At 46.3% G+C, this 17,817-nt stretch overlaps 1 protein-coding gene across 1 annotated transcript in view; it reads left to right on the forward strand.

Annotated features, from left to right (window-relative positions):
- The first annotated feature begins 9,911 nt into the window (after positions 1–9,911).
- Positions 9,912–17,817, forward strand: part of LOC120047255 (chloride channel protein 1-like) — a 31,684-nt gene continuing 23,778 nt past the window's right edge. The window contains exons 1-5 of the mRNA XM_038992783.1: positions 9,912–10,107; positions 10,215–10,346; positions 16,137–16,265; positions 16,425–16,558; positions 17,582–17,659. Of these exons, the coding sequence (XP_038848711.1) occupies positions 9,993–10,107; positions 10,215–10,346; positions 16,137–16,265; positions 16,425–16,558; positions 17,582–17,659 (588 nt within the window). The 5' untranslated portion in view covers positions 9,912–9,992. The remainder of the gene's footprint in view (positions 10,108–10,214; positions 10,347–16,136; positions 16,266–16,424; positions 16,559–17,581; positions 17,660–17,817) is intronic.

Consider the following 17,817-nt stretch of genomic DNA (forward strand, 5'->3'; position numbering starts at 1 on the left):
AATAACAGTTGTTAATGATATGAAACGGCTTAGACTGAGTGATTGAGAGAGAGAGAGAGAGAGAGAGAGAGAGAGAGAGAGAGAGAGAGAGAGAGGTTTGCGGAGAAGTGTCTCAGTGAGCATTGAGTCACACTGGCTCTAAATTTAACCCAGAGTTGGGTTTCACCCCAGCAGGCGAGGGTTAAGGGAGAGACAGGGTATAGAGGGGTGGTGATAGGGAAAGTTTGGGGGGGGGGGGTGAAAGGGAGGAGGGGGAATAGGTGAGATTGTTTTGAGAGATGGAGAGAATAGGGCTGCAGTTAGCCTAGTGGTTAGAGTGTTGGGCCAGTAATCGAATCCCTGAGCTGACAAGGTAAAAATCTGTTGTTTTGCCCCTGAACAAGGTAGTTATCCCACTGTTCCTAGGCCGTCTTTGTAAATAATAATTTGTTCTTAACTGACTTGCCTAGTTAAATAAAGGTTAAATACAAATAAAATAAAATAAAACCATCCCAATAGGTGTGTACGGTACTTTACCTTGTACGTCTGTACCTTTTAATGCATATATTATATTTCCACTACTGTCAGTCACAAATGAGTTTCTTAACTCAAATCAAATCATATATTATGTTTTACAGAGACCTGGCTGAACGACTACACGGATAATATAGAGCTGGCTGGCTTGTCCGTGTTTCGGCGGGACAGAGCAGCTACGTCTGGTAAGACGAGGGGTGGGGGTGGGGGTGTGGGTCTATTTGTCAATAACTGCTGGTGGGCGATGTCTAATATTAAAGAAGTCTCGCGGTATTGCTCGCTTGAGGTAGAATATCTCATGATAAGCTGTAGACCACACTATCTACCAAGAGAGTTCTCATCTATATTATTTGTAGCCATCTATTTACCACCACAAACCAATGCTGGCACTAAGACCGCACTCAGCGAGCTGTATAAGGCCAGCGAACTGCCCAGTGACGCGAGCCTACCAGATGAGCTAAATGCCTTTTATGCTCACTTCAAGGCAAGCAACACTGAAGCATGCATGAGAGCACCAACTGTTCCGGACGACTGTGATCACGCTCTCCGTAGCCGATGTGAGCAAGACCATTAAACAGGTCAACATTCACAAACAGACCACCATAGTCCCTGTGCCCAAGAAAGCGAAGGTAACCTGCCTAAATGATTACCGACCCGTAGCACTCACGTCGGTAGCCATGAAGTGCTTTGAAAGGCTGGTCATGGCTCACATCAACACCATTATGCCAGAATCCATAGACCCACCTAATTCACATACCTCACAACAGATCCACAGATGACGCAATCTCAATCGCACTCCACACTGGCCTTTCCCAACTGGACAAAAGGAACACCTATGTGAGAATGCTGTTCATTGACTACAACTCAGCGTTCAACACCATAGTGCCCACAAAGCTCATCACTGAGCCAAGGATCCTGGGACTAAACACCTCCCTCTGCAACTGGATCCTGGACTTCCTGACGGGCTGCCCCCAGGTGGTAAGGGTAGGCAACAACACATCTGCCACGTTGATCCTCAACACTGGGGCCCCTCAGGGGTGTGTACTTAGTCCCATCCTGTTCTCCCTGTTCACCCACGACTGCATGGCCAAGCACGACTCCAACACCATCATTGAGTATGCTGATGACACAACAGGCTTGATCACCGACAATGATGAAACAGCCTATAGGGAGGAGGTCAGAGACCTGGTACTGTGGTGCCAGGACAACAATCTCTCACTCAATGTGAGCAAGATAAATGAGCTGATCGTGGACTATAGGATTGACAGGACTAAACTGGAGCTGAGAGCTTGAGAGCTTGAGAGCTTCAAGTTGAGAGCTTGAGAGCTTCAAGTTCCTTGGTGTCCACATCACCAACAAACTATCATGGTCCAATCACACCAAGACAGTTGTGAAGAGGTCACGACAACACCATTTTCCCCTCAGGAGACTGAAAAGATTTGGCACGGGTCCCCAGATCCTCAACATTTTCTACAGCTGCACCATCAAGAGCATCCTGACTGGTTGCATCACCGCCTAGTATGGCAACTGCTCTGCATCTGACTGTAAGGCGCAACAGAGGGTAGTGCATACTTTAAAATGTTTTTTTATTTAACTAGGCAAGTCAGTTAAGAACAAATTCTTATTTTCAATGACAGCCTAGGAACAGTGGGTTAACTGCCTTGTTCAGGGGCAGAAGAACAGATTTTTACCTTGTCAGCTCAGGGATTCGATCTGGCAACCTTTCAGTTACAAGTCCAACACTCTAACCACTAGGCTACCCTGCCACCCAGTATGCCCCAGTACATCACTGGGGCCAAGCTTCCTGACATCCAGGACCTCCATACAAGGTGATGTCAGAGGAAGGCCCAGAAAATTGTCAAAGGCTCCAGTCACCAAAGTCATAGACTGTTCTCTCTGCTACTGCATGGCAAGCGGTACCAGAGCGCCAAGTCTAGAACCAAAAGGCTCCTTAACAGCTTCTACCCCCAAGCCATAAGACTGCTGAACAACTAATCAAATGGCCACCCGGACTATTTACACCCCACCCTTTGTTTTTACACTACACGCTGTTTATTATCTCTGCACTTTACACATTATCTCGACTAACCTGTACCCTGCGCATTGACTCGGTACTGGTACCGCTTGTATATAGCCTCGTTATTGTTATGAAAATGTATTGTGTTACTTTTTGGTTGATTAGATTTTCTTTTACTTTAGTTTATTTGGTAAATATTTTTTTAACTCTATTTTTTTAGCTGCATTGTTGGTTACTTCCATTCATGCCCTGCGAGGTGTCCCTAGTTAGTTTTATAATCTTGGACTGGATAGCTGGAGTCTCCTAGACTGACTGGCTGACTGGCCGACTGGCTTATAGGGAATAGACCTAGGAGAATGAATAGCTGTTGACAACCTATTGTCAACCCATTTTGTTAGTCCCCACAAGGTCAAATGCTATATCTAGGAGGTTTAGGGTTAAGGTTAGAATTACTGTTAGGATTAGAATTAGGTTTAGGGTTAGTGTTAGGAGCTAGGGTTAGTTTAGGGTTAGGAGCTAGGGTTAGGTTCAGGGTTAGGGTTAATGGTTAGGGAAAATTGGATTTTGAATGGGACTGAATTGTGCGTCCTCACAACGCTAGTTAAACAAGACTGTGTGTGTGTGTGTTGTACTTAATTGACCATACCTGTAAGTCATTGGGGACGATACTGTACTACCTCCCCTTGGACAAAAAGAAGGCAGGTACAGTCACTCTTACAGGGATGTCTTAAAGGACAGAAAGGACAGATGTAACATCCAGATAGAGGTTATATACAATGTATATTAGAGAGAGGAAGGACAGAGTGACATCACACAGCACCTGAGAAGAGAGGAGGGAAGATGCAGGAGCGCATCAACACTTTTGAGACAGGTCTGAACTTAGACCAGATTCTGGTAAGACCTTTATTGATATTGATATTTTACTAGTCCTATTTATGTTTCTTTATTATGTTATAACATCACATAATTGCAAATTATTGTGAGGTCATGTTGACATTGTTTATGTTAGAATGTTACATATTTATTTACATGTGGCCAAGTGGTCTCAATTTTGTGTTCTCAAAAAATGTTATGTTCTCAATTTAAACTGCTTGGCATATCAATGTCTTAAGAAAATCAATATTTCATTCAATCAACTAAAGAAAACATGTACATTGTGTTTAAGATATGTGCGAAGAGATATTGCACAGAGTTTGGAATATTACCTTTAAACTATTGTGCATGAAACATTGACTCTTGGGGATGTCCTAAAACAGTGTGGTTATCCTTATAGGTGAAGTCCTAAAACAGTGTGGTTTTACCCTTATAGGTGAAGTCCTAAAACAGTGTGGTTACCCTTATAGGTGAAGTCCTAAAACAGTGTGGTTACCCTTATAGGTGAAGTCCTAAAACAGTGTGGTTATCCTTATAGGTGAAGTCCTAAAACAGTGTGGTTTTACCCTTATAGGTGAAGTCCTAAAACAGTGTGGTTATCCTTATAGGTGAAGTCCTAAAACAGTGTGGTTACCCTTATAGGTGAAGTCCTAAAACAGTGTGGTTTTACCCTTATAGGTGAAGTCCTAAAACAGCGTGGTTATCCTTATAGGTGAAGTCCTAAAACAGTGTGGTTTTACCCTTATAGGTGAAGTCCTAAAACAGTGTGGTTACCCTTATAGGTGAAGTCCTAAAACAGTGTGGTTATCCTTATAGGTGAAGTCCTAAAACAGTGTGGTTACCCTTATAGGTGATGTCCTAAAACAGTGTGGTTTTACCCTTATAGGGGATGTCCTAAAACAGTGTGGTTATCCTTATAGGTGAAGTCCTAAAACAGTGTGGTTTTACCCTTATAGGTGAAGTCCTAAAACAGTGTGGTTACCCTTATAGGTGAAGTCCTAAAACAGTGTGGTTATCCTTATAGGTGAAGTCCTAAAACAGTGTGGTTACCCTTATAGGTGAAGTCCTAAAACAGTGTGGTTATCCTTATAGGTGAAGTCCTAAAACAGTGTGGTTATCCTTATAGGTGAAGTCCTAAAACAGTGTGGTTATCCTTATAGGTGAAGTCCTAAAACAGTGTGGTTACCCTTATAGGTGAAGTCCTAAAACAGTGTGGTTTTACCCTTATAGGGGATGTCCTAAAACAGTGTGGTTACCCTTATAGGTGAAGTCCTAAAACAGTGTGGTTATCCTTATAGGTGAAGTCCTAAAACAGTGTGGTTATCCTTATAGGTGAAGTCCTAAAACAGTGTGGTTTTACCCTTATAGGTGAAGTCCTAAAACAGTGTGGTTACCCTTATAGGTGAAGTCCTAAAACAGTGTGGTTACCCTTATAGGGGATGTCCTAAAACAGTGTGGTTATCCTTATAGGTGAAGTCCTAAAACAGTGTGGTTATCCTTATAGGTGAAGTCCTAAAACAGTGTGGTTTTACCCTTATAGGTGAAGTCCTAAAACAGTGTGGTTACCCTTATAGGTGAAGTCCTAAAACAGTGTGGTTACCCTTATAGGTGAAGTCCTAAAACAGTGTGGTTACCCTTATAGGTGAAGTCCTAAAACAGTGTGGTTATCCTTATAGGTGAAGTCCTAAAACAGTGTGGTTATCCTTATAGGTGAAGTCCTAAAACAGTGTGGTTACCCTTATAGGTGAAGTCCTAAAACAGTGTGGTTATCCTTATAGGTGAAGTCCTAAAACAGTGTGGTTATCCTTATAGGTTGTCTGTTAGGGTTTACTTGCATGCTCTAAATTGTTACGGGAGTGTTGTTATTGGAGCCAATGATTTTCTACAGGGGTGGGTTTCCCGTACCTTGGTATTATAGATTACCCATGTATTACCCGTGTGCATGCGCGCGCGCGTGCGTGTGTGTGTGTGTGCGTGCATGTGTGGTCAGCAATATGTATGACAATATAGCCCTGTCTTGGGACACAAGGTTAATAATATAATCTGACCCAGTCACTGACGGACAGATACAGAGATTAGGACATGGGGCACCACACAGACACACACTCACCAGGGACCCAGGAATCTGTTGTTATTATTCTTTTTTAATTAACTCTGAATGTCACCCTGCCCTTCACTCTCTGAATCTGTTAGCAGCTCTCACTCTCTCTGTGAGTCTCTCTCTCAATTAAATTCAAGGGGGGGGGGTGCTTTATTGACATGGGAAAAATATGTTTAAGTTAATTAAGTTAATTTCAAGTGAAATATATTATCTGTCTTTCTCTCTCTCTCTCTCTCTCTCTCTCTCTCTCTCTCTCTCTCTCTCTCTCTCTCTCTCTCTCTCTCTCTACCCATATCTCTCTCTCTCTCTCTCTCTCTCTCTATCACACTCTCTCCCTGAGTCTATCTTTACCCCTCTCACTCTCCCTGATTCTCTCTATATCCTTCTCTTTCTCTCTCTCTCTCTCTCTCTCTCTCTCTCTCTTTCTCTCCCTGAGTCTCTCTCTACACCCCCCCCCTCTCTCTCCCTCCGAGTCTCTCGCGACCCCTCTCTATTTCTCTCTCTATCTACTTCTCTTTCCCTCTCTCCAGCTCTCCCCTCCCTAAAGTCATCGAAAGTTTCTTCCCTGTTCATTCTAAGCGGTTCTATACCTCCTCTTTTCCTTCTGTTCAGTGTTGTTACTGATGGACATAGTGATTGACTGTTAATCTTCTAGTTGAGGCACATAGAGGCCCTTACAACTCCCACATCAGGTTGGTTTTGAAGTGAGTGTTTCTTGGATACCACTTGTATGTATTTCAATATAAAAAAATAGGTAGGATTGAACCTTGAGCTAGTTTCTCTCTGGCTTTGTGCGTATTGAGTCCTTTGGCATGGTGAGTATGTGTGTGGAATAGTAGTGAATGGGTTATCAGTGTATTGAGTGGAGTGTACAGTGTATGACTCCACACACAGGGTCACACAGTGACACAGGACAAACACAGGCTGACAGATGAAGAGTGATAGGCTCTCAGTGATAGATGTATCACAGGTCTCAGACTCTCTCACGCTGTCTCTCTTTCTATTTCTCTCTCTTTCTTTCTCTAGAGAGAGATACTCTTTTCTCCCTGTGGTTGATTCATTCTTTCATTCCGTGTCTTATCTTTCGATCTCTCGATCTATCGTACTGTCTGTCTCTCACCCTCTGTCTCCCCCTCTCATTTTTGTCATCACTCCCCAGGTTCCTGTTTTTTTGCCTGTCCTGCCTGTTTGTTCATCCCAGATTGATAGCGTTGTGTTGTTAATGTTTAGTGTTGACCTGGTATTACAGTCACATATAATACTGTAGGACAGGGCGAGAACAGTCCCATTAAAGAATGCCCAAGAAAGCAGACACAGAACAGGTACAGTATGCAACAGGATTATATATTTATCTTAAGCTGTTAAATGCGTATGTATCTTTTGAGGGGTTATACAGTGAGCTCCAGAAGTATTGGGACAGTGACACATGTTTTGTTGTTTTGGCTCTGTACTCCAGCAGTTTGGATTTGAAATGATACAATGACTAGGAGGTTAAAGTGCAGACTGTCAGCTTTAATATGAGGGTATTTTCATCCATATCCGGTGAACAGTGTAAAAAGAACATAACTTTTTGTACATCGTCCCCCGTTTTAGGGGACCAAAAGTATTGGGACAATTTCACTTTTATGTGTACTTACTGTATGTACATGTGATCAATACAGTATCATGTCTATTGCTTCCTCAAGAGAGGGAACATTCAAGTCAACTTGCCCTGGCAAGACATCAGTGTTCTACTTGTTTTTAATCTAAATGAATTATAGATCCACTGTTAGTACAGCTATTACAGTGTAAGTGTCAGAATGAAAACAATTGAGTAAATGCTTGTTGCATGGCAGTTCATAAGCCTCTGGATATAATACAGCGTTGTTTTGAATAGGAGTGAACAGATAGTAGAGATAGTTTGCTCACTTGCAGTAACATTTGCTAACATCAAAATACATTTTAAGATGTGCATTCAAGAACAGTTGGCAACATTAGATGTGTTTAACACCAGCCTCACTATAGCCTGTAATTCCATCACTCTATTAGGGTATAGGGAAGGGTCACTATGGGGAATGAGTGGAGAGGTTTAACCAAGGGGAAACATTGCACAAGGCAGTTCACCGTTATTGTTGTTGACCGTTTATTGTTTACAAAAAATGAATCCCTCAAAGTAGCCTAGACATTGCCCCTGGAATTTTTATTTAACCTTTATTTAACCAGGCAGTCAGTTAAGAACACATTCTTGTTTACAATGACGGCCTACCAAAAGGCAAAAGGCCTCCTGCGGGGACGGGGCCTGGGATACATTTTTATTTTAAATAAATATAAATATAGGACAAAACACACATCACAACAAGAGAGACAACACAATACTACATAAAGAGAGACCTAAGACAACAACATAGCAAGGCAGCAACACATGACAGCACAGCATGGTAGCAACACAACATGACAACAACATGGTAGCAACACAACATGGTAGCAGCACAAAACATGGTACAAACATTACTGGGCACAGTCAACAGCACAAAGGTCAAGAAGGTAGAGACAACAATACATCACACAAAGCAGCCACAACTGTCAGTAAGAGTGTCCATGATTGAGTCTTTGAATAAAGAGATTTAGAAACAGATTAGAAACACAGGTGAGGTGGGTAAACAGTGAAACACAAATCACTAGTGTCACATCGTTAATGCTTTTACTCTGCATAAATACACAAAGCCATTTTGAAATGAACAACAGTTGCACCAGTATTATCCAGGGTTCCGGTTAATTCCACAAATTACAATCTAATTCCAGGTCAGTCTTTGAATTCAAACAAAATGTAAATAATTCTCAATTACAATTCAAGTAAATTTCAATAATTAATTTTCCCAATTCAATATTATACCAGACAAATTCCAATTCCAATTTAATTCCTTCAGGCTTTCATGATGCCACTGTTCATACAGCTTAGCTATACTGGAAATATAGAAATACAAGTTGATATTATTTAAAACAAATCATGCTGTCAATTTTTGTATATTAACTGGGAAATGTACAAATATTGAATTCCAATTAAATTCTAAAGATTACATGTTTTTACAATTCCAATTCAATTCTAATTCCAACAGTCCAAACTTGTTGAAATTTGAATTGAATTCAATGTAAATTCTCCTATCAAATCAAATTGGATTTCTCCACAACCCTGGTATCATCTGACATGGTTGTCAGTAGGCCTCCTGGTAGGTTGGTTGCATCAGCTTTCCTCTCCTGTGAGAACCTGATACAGGACTGTCTGGCGCCAGTGATTTAGTTCTTCCACTGATTTAGACTCATGCGTTGCAACTTAGTGGTATGCAGATATACTGTAGGTGTAAGCATAACTTGTCTTGAAGCACAGGTCCAGGTCCAGGTGTGTTTTATAGCCTGTGTAGGTTGAAGTGTAGGAGTGGGGTGGTGAAAGCTGATCCTAGAGCAGCTCCTGTGTGTGTGTGTGTGTGTGTGTGTGTGTGTGTGTGTGTGTGTGTGTGTGTGTGTGTGTGTGTGTGTGTGTGTGTGTGCGTGCGTGCGTGCGTGCGTGCGTGCGTGCGTGCGTGCGTGCGTGCGTGCGTGCGTGCGTGCGTGCGTGCGTGCGTGCGTGCGAGCGTGCGAGCGAGCGAGCGTGGGTGCGTGCGCGCGCGCGTGCGTGAGTACATCCGTGCATGCGTGTTGGAAGAGGAAGGTGTGGAATGTTCTGTCTTCCTGGGATCTCTTCCTCTGGCAACCTGGCTCCTGTCCAGCCCAGCTTCCACTCAGGGAGGGGTTTTTCCGATCTCTTGGCCCATTTTGTCTATTTCTGGCCTGCGGCAGGGTATTCAGGTTGGTGTGTATCCCTTACAGATACGCCGCACATTCCCTCTCTACCTCGTTATCTCCAGCTATCCCACTGTGCCGGATCCAGTTTTCTCTACTGCTCCGATTTATGATCCCCCTTTTAATTTCCTCTGATTCTCTCGCCCTCCCACTCCCAATCACTTCCTCTCTCTCTCATCTGCCTTTCTTCCCTAACCTCAAATTCAAGACAATGCAACACATGAAAAAACCCTACTGCATCCTGGGGATTTCTGGGCTTTCTTGCTAATGTAATCTTTTACCTCAGTGTTCAGCTCTATGGGGAGAAGGCCTACAGGGAGCCTCTTGGTAGTGAATAGAGCTGCAATGCTTTCTGGGTTATGAAGTCTGCTCTGTACAGGAAACTGCAAGGGGTTCTGGGTAATACTATATAGTCTTTGCTCTATCCAGGGAGGTGCTCTTGGTAAGTATATGTAGTATCCTGCTCTGTCCATGTCCATGGGCGAGTAGAGGGAACCCGCTGGGCCTTCTGGGTAATGTAATGTAGATTTAACATTGCTTCCTGGGTAATGTAGTCTCTGCTCTGTCCAGCTCTACGGGGAGTACAGGGAACAACTGGGTAGCTTTGCCAGGCGGGAAGCCACACGGCTGCTGACAGAGAGACAATGGAGGAAACAGACAGGAGAAAACAACATGGTCAATGCCAGACGGGGGCGTGGCCAACGACATCCCAACCCCGTCACCATGGAGTCATATCTCAGCCACACCTCCTCCACAAAGAAGCCACGCCCCTACTCCAAATGCCAAGGTGAGAGACAAGGACTAGTTCTATCTACATCACTGTAAATAACCCCCGGTAAACGTTATATTGAGGCCTAAACACATACAGTAATATAACTTATTGTGTTGGTCCAGACTGTGTGGCTCGTATACAGCGGTACATCGTGACCAAGCTGGGGGAGGACTGGATCTTCCTGGTGCTGCTAGGCCTCACCATGGCCCTGGTCAGCTGGAGCATGGACTACACCAGTGCCAAGAGCTTACAAGGTACATGACTACAGTCCCCGTAATCCACTGTGGCTGTAGCAGGCCAGGTACCCTCACTAGATGGCCATACAAGACAGGATGAAAACTGATGATCAATATCATGAGCTATTTTACCTCAATTTAGGCCTGCTACCCAATTCCAAGTCAACCCCCTGTCCCTAACCCCTAGGTAAGTCAAATAAAGTCAAATAAAATGTTATTAGTGAGATGCGCCGAACTAAACAGGTGTAGACTTTACAGTGTAATGCTAACTTACGAGCCCATTCCCAACAATACAGAGTTAAGAAGTAAGACACATATTTGCTGAATAAAAAAGGCAATAATAAGACAATGAGAACAATAGCGAGGCCAAATACAAGGAGTTCCAGTGCCAAGTCAATGTGCAGGGCTACCAGGTAGTTGAGGTCATCAAGGTAATACTGTATGAACAGGTAGGTAGGGGTAAAAGTCACTAGGCAATCAGGATATATAATAAACAGAGTAGCAGCAGCATGAAAGTGTGTCTATGTGTGTGTGTGAGTGTGTGTGTGGTGTCAAATCAAATCAAACTGTATTTGTCACATGCGCCGACTACAACAAGTGTAGACCTTACTGTGAAATGCTTATTTACAGGCCCTTAACCAACAGTGCAGTTCAAGAAGAGTTAAGAAAATATTTACCAAATAAACTAAAGTAAAAGTAACACAATAAAATAACAATAACGAGGCTATATACCTGGGGTACCGATACCGAGTCAGTGTGCGGAGGTACAGGTTAGTCAAGGTAATTTGTACATGTAGGAAGGGGTGAAGTGACTATGCATAAATAATAAACAGCAAGTAGCAGCAGTGTAATGTAATGTAAATAGTCCGGTGGCCATTTGATTAATTGTTCAGCAGTCTAATGGCTTGGGGGTAGAAGCTGTTAAGGAGCCTTTTGGTCCTAGACTTGGCGCTCCGGTACCGCTTGCCGTGCGGTAGCAGAGGAAACAGTCTATAACTTGGGTGGCTGGAGTCTCTGACAATTTAATGGGCTTTCCTCTGACACCGCCTATTTTATAGGTCCTGGATGTCAGGCAGCTTGGTCCTAGTGATGTACTGGGCTGTTCGCACTACCCTGTGTAGAGCCTTATGGTCAGATGCCGAGCAGTTGCCATACATATGCATGTGTGTGTGTGTGTGTGTGTTTTGTATGTGTGAGCTTATGTAGCGTGTGTGTTGGTGTGTCAGTATAGTATGTGTGAGTGTGTGGGTAGAGTCTAGTGAGTGTGCAAACATTTGATTAACTGTTCAGCAGTCTTATGTCTTTCGGGTTAGAAGCTGCTCAGGAGCCTTTTGGTCCCAGACTTGGCGCTTCGGTACCGCTTGCCGTGCGGTAGCAGAGAGAACACTATGACTTGGTGGCTGAAGTCTTTGACAATTTTTGGGGCCTTCCTCTGACACCGTCTGGTATAGAGGTTCTGGATGGCAGGGAGTTCGGCACCAGTGATGTACTGGGTCGTATGCATTACCCTCTGTAGCGCCTTGGCGTCAGATGCTGAGCAGTTGTCATACCAAGTGGTGATGCAGCCAGTCAAGATGCTCTCAATGGAGCAGCTGTAGAACTTTTTGAGGATCTGAGGGCCCATGCCAAATCTTTTCAGCCTCCTGAGGGGGAAGAGGCATTGTCGTGCCCTCTTCATGACTGTGTAGGTGCATTTGGACCATGATAGGGCCTTAGTGATTTGGACACCGAGGAACTTGACCCGCTCCACTACAGCAATGTCGATGTGAATGGGTGCGTGTTCTGCCCTCCGTTTTCTGTAGTCCACGATAAGGTCCTTTGTCTTGCCCACATTGAGGGAGAGGTTGTTCTGCCAGGTCTCTGACCTCCTCCCTATAGGCTGTCTCATCGTTCAGGCCTACCACCATCGTGAGGGGCCCCCGTGTTTAGGGGGCCCCTCGCACCCCTTTAGGGGGCCCCCCGCACCCCTGAGGGGCCCCCGTGTTTAGGGTAAGCGTGGCGGATGTGTTGTTGCCTACCCTCACCATCTGGGGGTGGCCCGTCTGGTAGGCTTGCGTCACTGGTCAGCTCTCGGCAGGGTTTCCCTTTGTAATCTGTGATAGTTTGCAAGCCCAGCCACATCCGACGAGCGTCAGAGCCAATGTAGTAGGATTCGATCTTAGTCCTGTATTGCCTATTTGATGGTTCGTCGGAGGACGTAGCAACATTTCATATAAGCATCTGGATTAGTGTCCCGCTCATTGAAAGCAGCAGCTCAGTGAGGATGTTGCCAGTAATCCATGGCTTCTGGTTGTGATATGTGCGTACGGTCACTGTGGGGACGATGTTGAAGTTTATAGATGTTGACCTTCCCTGCTCTACACACTTCCCTGCTCTTCCCTGCTCTTCCCTGCTCTACACACTACCCTGCTCTTTCCTTCTCTTCCCTGCTCTACACACTTCCCTGCTCTTCCCTGCTCTTCCCTGCTCTACACTCTTCCCTGCTCTTCCCTGCTCTTCCCTACTCTACACTATTCCCTGCTCTTCCCGGCTCTACACACTTCCCTGCTCTTACCTGCTCTTCCCTGCTCTACACAATTCCCTGCTCTTCCCTGCTCTTCCCTGCTGTTCCCTGCTCTACACACTTCCCTGCTCTTCCCTGCTCTACACACTTCCCTGCTCTTCCCTGCTCTTCCCTCCTCTTCCCTGCTCTACACACTTCCCTGATCTTCCCTGCTCTTCCCTGCTCTACACACTTCCCTGCTCTTCCCTGCTCTATACTTTTCCCTGCTCTTCCCTGCTCATCCCTGCTCTTCCCTGACTCTTCCCTGCCCTTCCCTGCTCTACACTCTTCCCTGCTCTACAGACTTCCCTGCTCTTCCCTGCTCTTCCATGCTCTACGCTCTTCCCTGCTCTTCACTCTTCCCTGCTCTACACTCTTCCCTGCTCTTCCCTGCTCTACACACTTCCCTGCTTTCCCCTGTTCTTCCCTGCTCTACACTATTCCCTGCTCTTCCCTGCTCTACACACTTCCCTGCTCTTACCTGCTCTTCCCTGCTCTACACAATTCCCTGCTCTTCCCTGCTTTTCCCTGCTGTTCCCTGCTCTACACACTTCACTGCTCTTCCCTGCTCTATAGACTTCCATGCTCTTCCCTGCTCTTCCCTGCGCTTCCCTGCTCTACACACTTCCCTGCTCTTCCCTGCTCTTCCCTGCTCTTCCCTGCTCTACACTCTTCCCTGCTCTACACTCTTCCCTGCTCTTACCTGCTCTTCCCTGCTCTACACAATTCCCTGCTCTTCTCTGCTTTTCCCTGCTGTTCCCTGCTCTACAGACTTCCCTGCTCTTCCCTGCTCTTCCCTGCTCCTCCCTGCTCTTCCCTGCTCTTCCCTGCTCTACACTCTTCCCTGCTCTACACTCTTCCCTGCTCTTCCCTGCTTTTCCCTGCTCTACGCTCTTCCCTGCTCTTCCCTGCTCTACACACTTCCCTGCTCTTCCCTGCTCTTCCCTGCTCTACGCCCTTCCCTGCCCTTCCCTGCTCTTCCCTGCTCTACACACTTCCCTGCTCTTCCCTGCTCTACACACTTCCCTAGTCCTCCCTGCTCTTCCCTGCTTTTCCATGCTCTACACTTTTCCCTGCTCTTCCTTGCTCCACACTCTTCCCTGCTCTTCCCTGTTCTACACTCTTCCCTGTTCTTCCCTGCTCTTCCCTGCTCTACACTCTTCCCTGCCCTTCCCTGCTCTTCCCTGCTCTACACACTTCCCTGCTCTTCCCTGCTCTTCCCTGCTCTACACACTTCCCTGCTCCTCCCTGCTCTTCCCTGCTCTTCCCTGCTCTACACTTTTCCCTGCTCTTCCCTGCTCCACACTCTTCCCTGCTCTTCCCTGCTCTACACTCTTCCCTGTTCTTCCCTGCTCTTCCCTGCTCTACACTCTTCCCTGCTCTTCCCTGCTCTACACTCTTCCCTGCTCTTCCCTGCTCTTCCCTGCTCTTCCCTGCTCTTCCCTGCTCTACACACTTCCCTGCTCTTCCCTTCCCTTCCCTGCCCTTCCCTGCTCTTCCCTGCTCTACACTCTTCCCTGCTCTTCCCTGCTCTACACTCCTCCCTGCTCTTCCCTGCTCTACACTCTTCCCTGCTCTTCCCTGCTCTTCCCTGCTCTTCCCTGCTCTACACTCTTCCCTGCTCTTCCCTGCTCTTCCCTGCTCTACACTCTTCCCTGCTCTTCCCTGCTCTTCCCTGCTCTTCCCTGCTCTTCCCTGCTCTACACTCTTCCCTGCTCTTCCCTGCTCTTCCCTGCTCTTCCCTGCTCTTCCCTGCTCTACACTCTTCCCTGCTCTACACTCTTCCCTGCTCTTCCCTGCTTTTCCCTGCTCTACGCTCTTCCCTGCTCTACACTCTTCCCTGCTCTACACTCTTCCCTGCTCTACAGACTTCCCTGCTCTTCCCTGCTCTTCCCTGCTCTTCCCTGCTCTTCCCTGCTCTACACTCTTCCCTGCTCTTCCCTGCTCTACACTCTTCCCTGCTCTACACTCTTCCCTGCTCTTCCCTGCTCTACACTCTTCCCTGCTCTACACTCTTCCCTGCTCTTCCCTGCTCTACACTCTTCCCTGCTCTACACTCTTCCCTGCTCTTCCCTGCTCTTCCCTGCTCTTCCCTGCTCTTCCCTGCTCTACACTCTTCCCTGCTCTTCCCTGCTCTACACTCTTCCCTGCTCTACACTCTTCCCTGCTCTTCCCTGCTCTACACTCTTCCCTGCTCTACACTCTTCCCTGCTCTTCCCTGCTCTACAGACTTCCCTGCTCTTCCCTGCTCTTCCCTGCTCTACACTCTTCCCTGCTCTACACTCTTCCCTGCTCTTCCTGCTCTACACTCTTCCCTGCTCTACACTCTTCCCTGCTCTACACTCTTCCCTACACTCTTCCCTGCTCTACACTCTTCCCTGCTCTTCCCTGCTCTACACTCTTCCCTGCTCTTCCCTGCTCTACACTCTTCCCTGCTCTTCCCTGCTCTACACTCTTCCCTGCTCTACACTCTTCCCTGCTCTACACTCTTCCCTGCTCTTCCCTGCTCTACACTCTTCCCTGCTCTTCCCTGCTCTACACTCTTCCCTGCTCTTCCCTGCTCTACACTCTTCCCTGCTCTACACTCTTCCCTGCTCTACACTCTTCCCTGCTCTACACTCTTCCCTGCTCTTCCCTGCTCTACACTCTTCCCTGCTCTACACTCTTCCCTGCTCTACACTCTTCCCTGCTCTTCCCTGCTCTACACTCTTCCCTGCTCTACACTCTTCCCTGCTCTACACTCTTCCCTGCTCTTCCCTGCTCTACACTCTTCCCTGCTCTTCCCTGCTCTACACTCTTCCCTGCTCTACACTCTTCCCTGCTCTACACTCTTCCCTGCTCTTCCCTGCTCTACACTCTTCCCTGCTCTACACTCTTCCCTGCTCTACACTCTTCCCTGCTCTTCCCTGCTCTACACTCTTCCCTGCTCTACACTCTTCCCTGCTCTTCCCTGCTCTACACTCTTCCCTGCTCTTCCCTGCGCTACACACAGAAAAAATTATTCAAGAGTTCTTTGGTTGTCCCCATAGGAGAACCCTTTTTGGTTCCAGGTAGAACCTTTTTTGGTTTCAACTTTCTGTGGAAAGGGTTCTACGTGGAACCCAACAGGGTTCTACCTGGAACCAAAAAGGGTTCTTCAAAGGATTCTCCTATAGGAACAGCCGAAGAACTGTTTTAGGTTCTAGATATAACCTTTTTTTTAAGATTGTAACCCACTGCTCCAATCTACCTTCCTCCTCCTCCTCCTCCTCTCTCCCCTCTCCCAGCATATAAGTGGATGCACGGGGAGCTGAGGGGGAATGTCCTTATCCAGTACCTGGCCTGGGTCGTCTACCCCATGGTCCTCGTCATGTTTGCCTCCCTCTTCTGCAACATAGTCGCCCCTCAGGCCATAGGTAGGTACTGAGCATAGTGTTGCTCTCCTTATCTCCATCTCTATCTCCCACCTGGTTGCCCAAAAGTACATAAATGGGATATAACTGCTCTGTTTCCAGGATCTACCTATCGTTCACTCTTTTTCTCCAACATTCTCTCTGTTGTTCTGTCTCATGTAGGTTCTGGTATTCCTGAGCTGAAGACCATTCTGCGAGGGGTGGTGTTGAAGGAGTATCTAACTCTTAAAGCCTTTGTGGCCAAAGTCATCGGGCTGACCGCCGGCCTGGGCAGTGGCATGCCCGTGGGGAAAGAGGTGGACCTACTCCTCTCCTCCAATTATTATTATTATCTCTCTCCCTCTCTCACTTCCTCTCTCTCGCTCTCTTTCTCTCCCCCGTCCCTCCCTCCATCCATCCCTTTCTCCCTCTCTCTCTTTCTCTCTCGCTCTTTCTCTCTTGCTCTCTCTCTCTCTCTGACCTCTCTCTCTCTTTCTCTCTGACCTCTCTCTATCTTTCTCTCTGACCTCTTTCTCTCTTTCTCTCTCTTGCTCTCTCTCTCTCTCTGACCTCTCTCTCTCTTTCTCTCTGACCTCTCTCTCTCTTTCTCTCTGACCTCTTTCTCTCTTTCTCTCTGACCTCTTTCTCTCTTTCTCTCTCTCTGACCTCTTTCTCTCTCTCTGACCTCTTTCTCTCTTTCTCTCTGACCTCTTTCTCTCTTTCTCTCTCTCTGACCTCTTTCTCTCTCCCTGACCTCTTTCTCTAACTCTCTCTGTATCTATTATCTCACCCTCTTTTTATCTCTCTGCTTCTTCCCTTCCTCTTCTTCTCTTTCCTTACTTTCCTCCCTTACTGTATCTGCCCTCCCCCTCTCCTCCTTTCTGCCTCCTTCTCTCCCAGTGAGCAGTATAATAAATCATTTTCTGTTGTGTTTTCTCCTCCACCCCTTGTGGGACAGAAACAAATTTACTCAACTCCTCAACATTTTCCATTTATGGAGGCTTGTCAACTATCAAACAAAGAAATCATATCATGATTAATCTTTGCTGATACAATGTGCCCTAGTTAATAAGAATTTAAGTCAGAGCAAATTGTCCATGTCTATGCAGATCATGTGTATGGTGGGTCTACCTCTGTGCTCTGTGCTCTTTGTCTCTGTGAATAGCAAGAGATTTCCCCAACCACTGATACAAGGTCTGGTATTTTCTCATCCCCCTAATGGTTAAGAATTAGGATTAAGGGAAGGGTAATCTGATCCTAGATCTGTGGGGACTGGAGAAGGGTAACTTCTACCTCAAGTGTGTGACTGACTCTGTCCTCCTCCCTCCCGTGCTTCCTAGGGTCCCTTCGTCCACATTGCCAGTATCTGTGCTGCTGTGCTGAGTAAAATCATGTCCATCTTCTCTGGAGTGTATGAGGTAAACCGAAGCCCTGACCAAAACAAACTACAACTCCCAGCAACTCCCACTCTGACTAGCATGACATTTGACCTGAGTAATAACAGTAATATGGAATGTGGCTGTGAGGCTGTCGCTCTGTCATGTCTGACCTCTTAATTGTGTATTTTTTAAGTCTC

Source organism: Salvelinus namaycush, chromosome 5 (assembly GCF_016432855.1).
Source record: "Salvelinus namaycush isolate Seneca chromosome 5, SaNama_1.0, whole genome shotgun sequence".
Classification (NCBI taxonomy): Eukaryota; Metazoa; Chordata; class Actinopteri; order Salmoniformes; family Salmonidae; genus Salvelinus; species Salvelinus namaycush.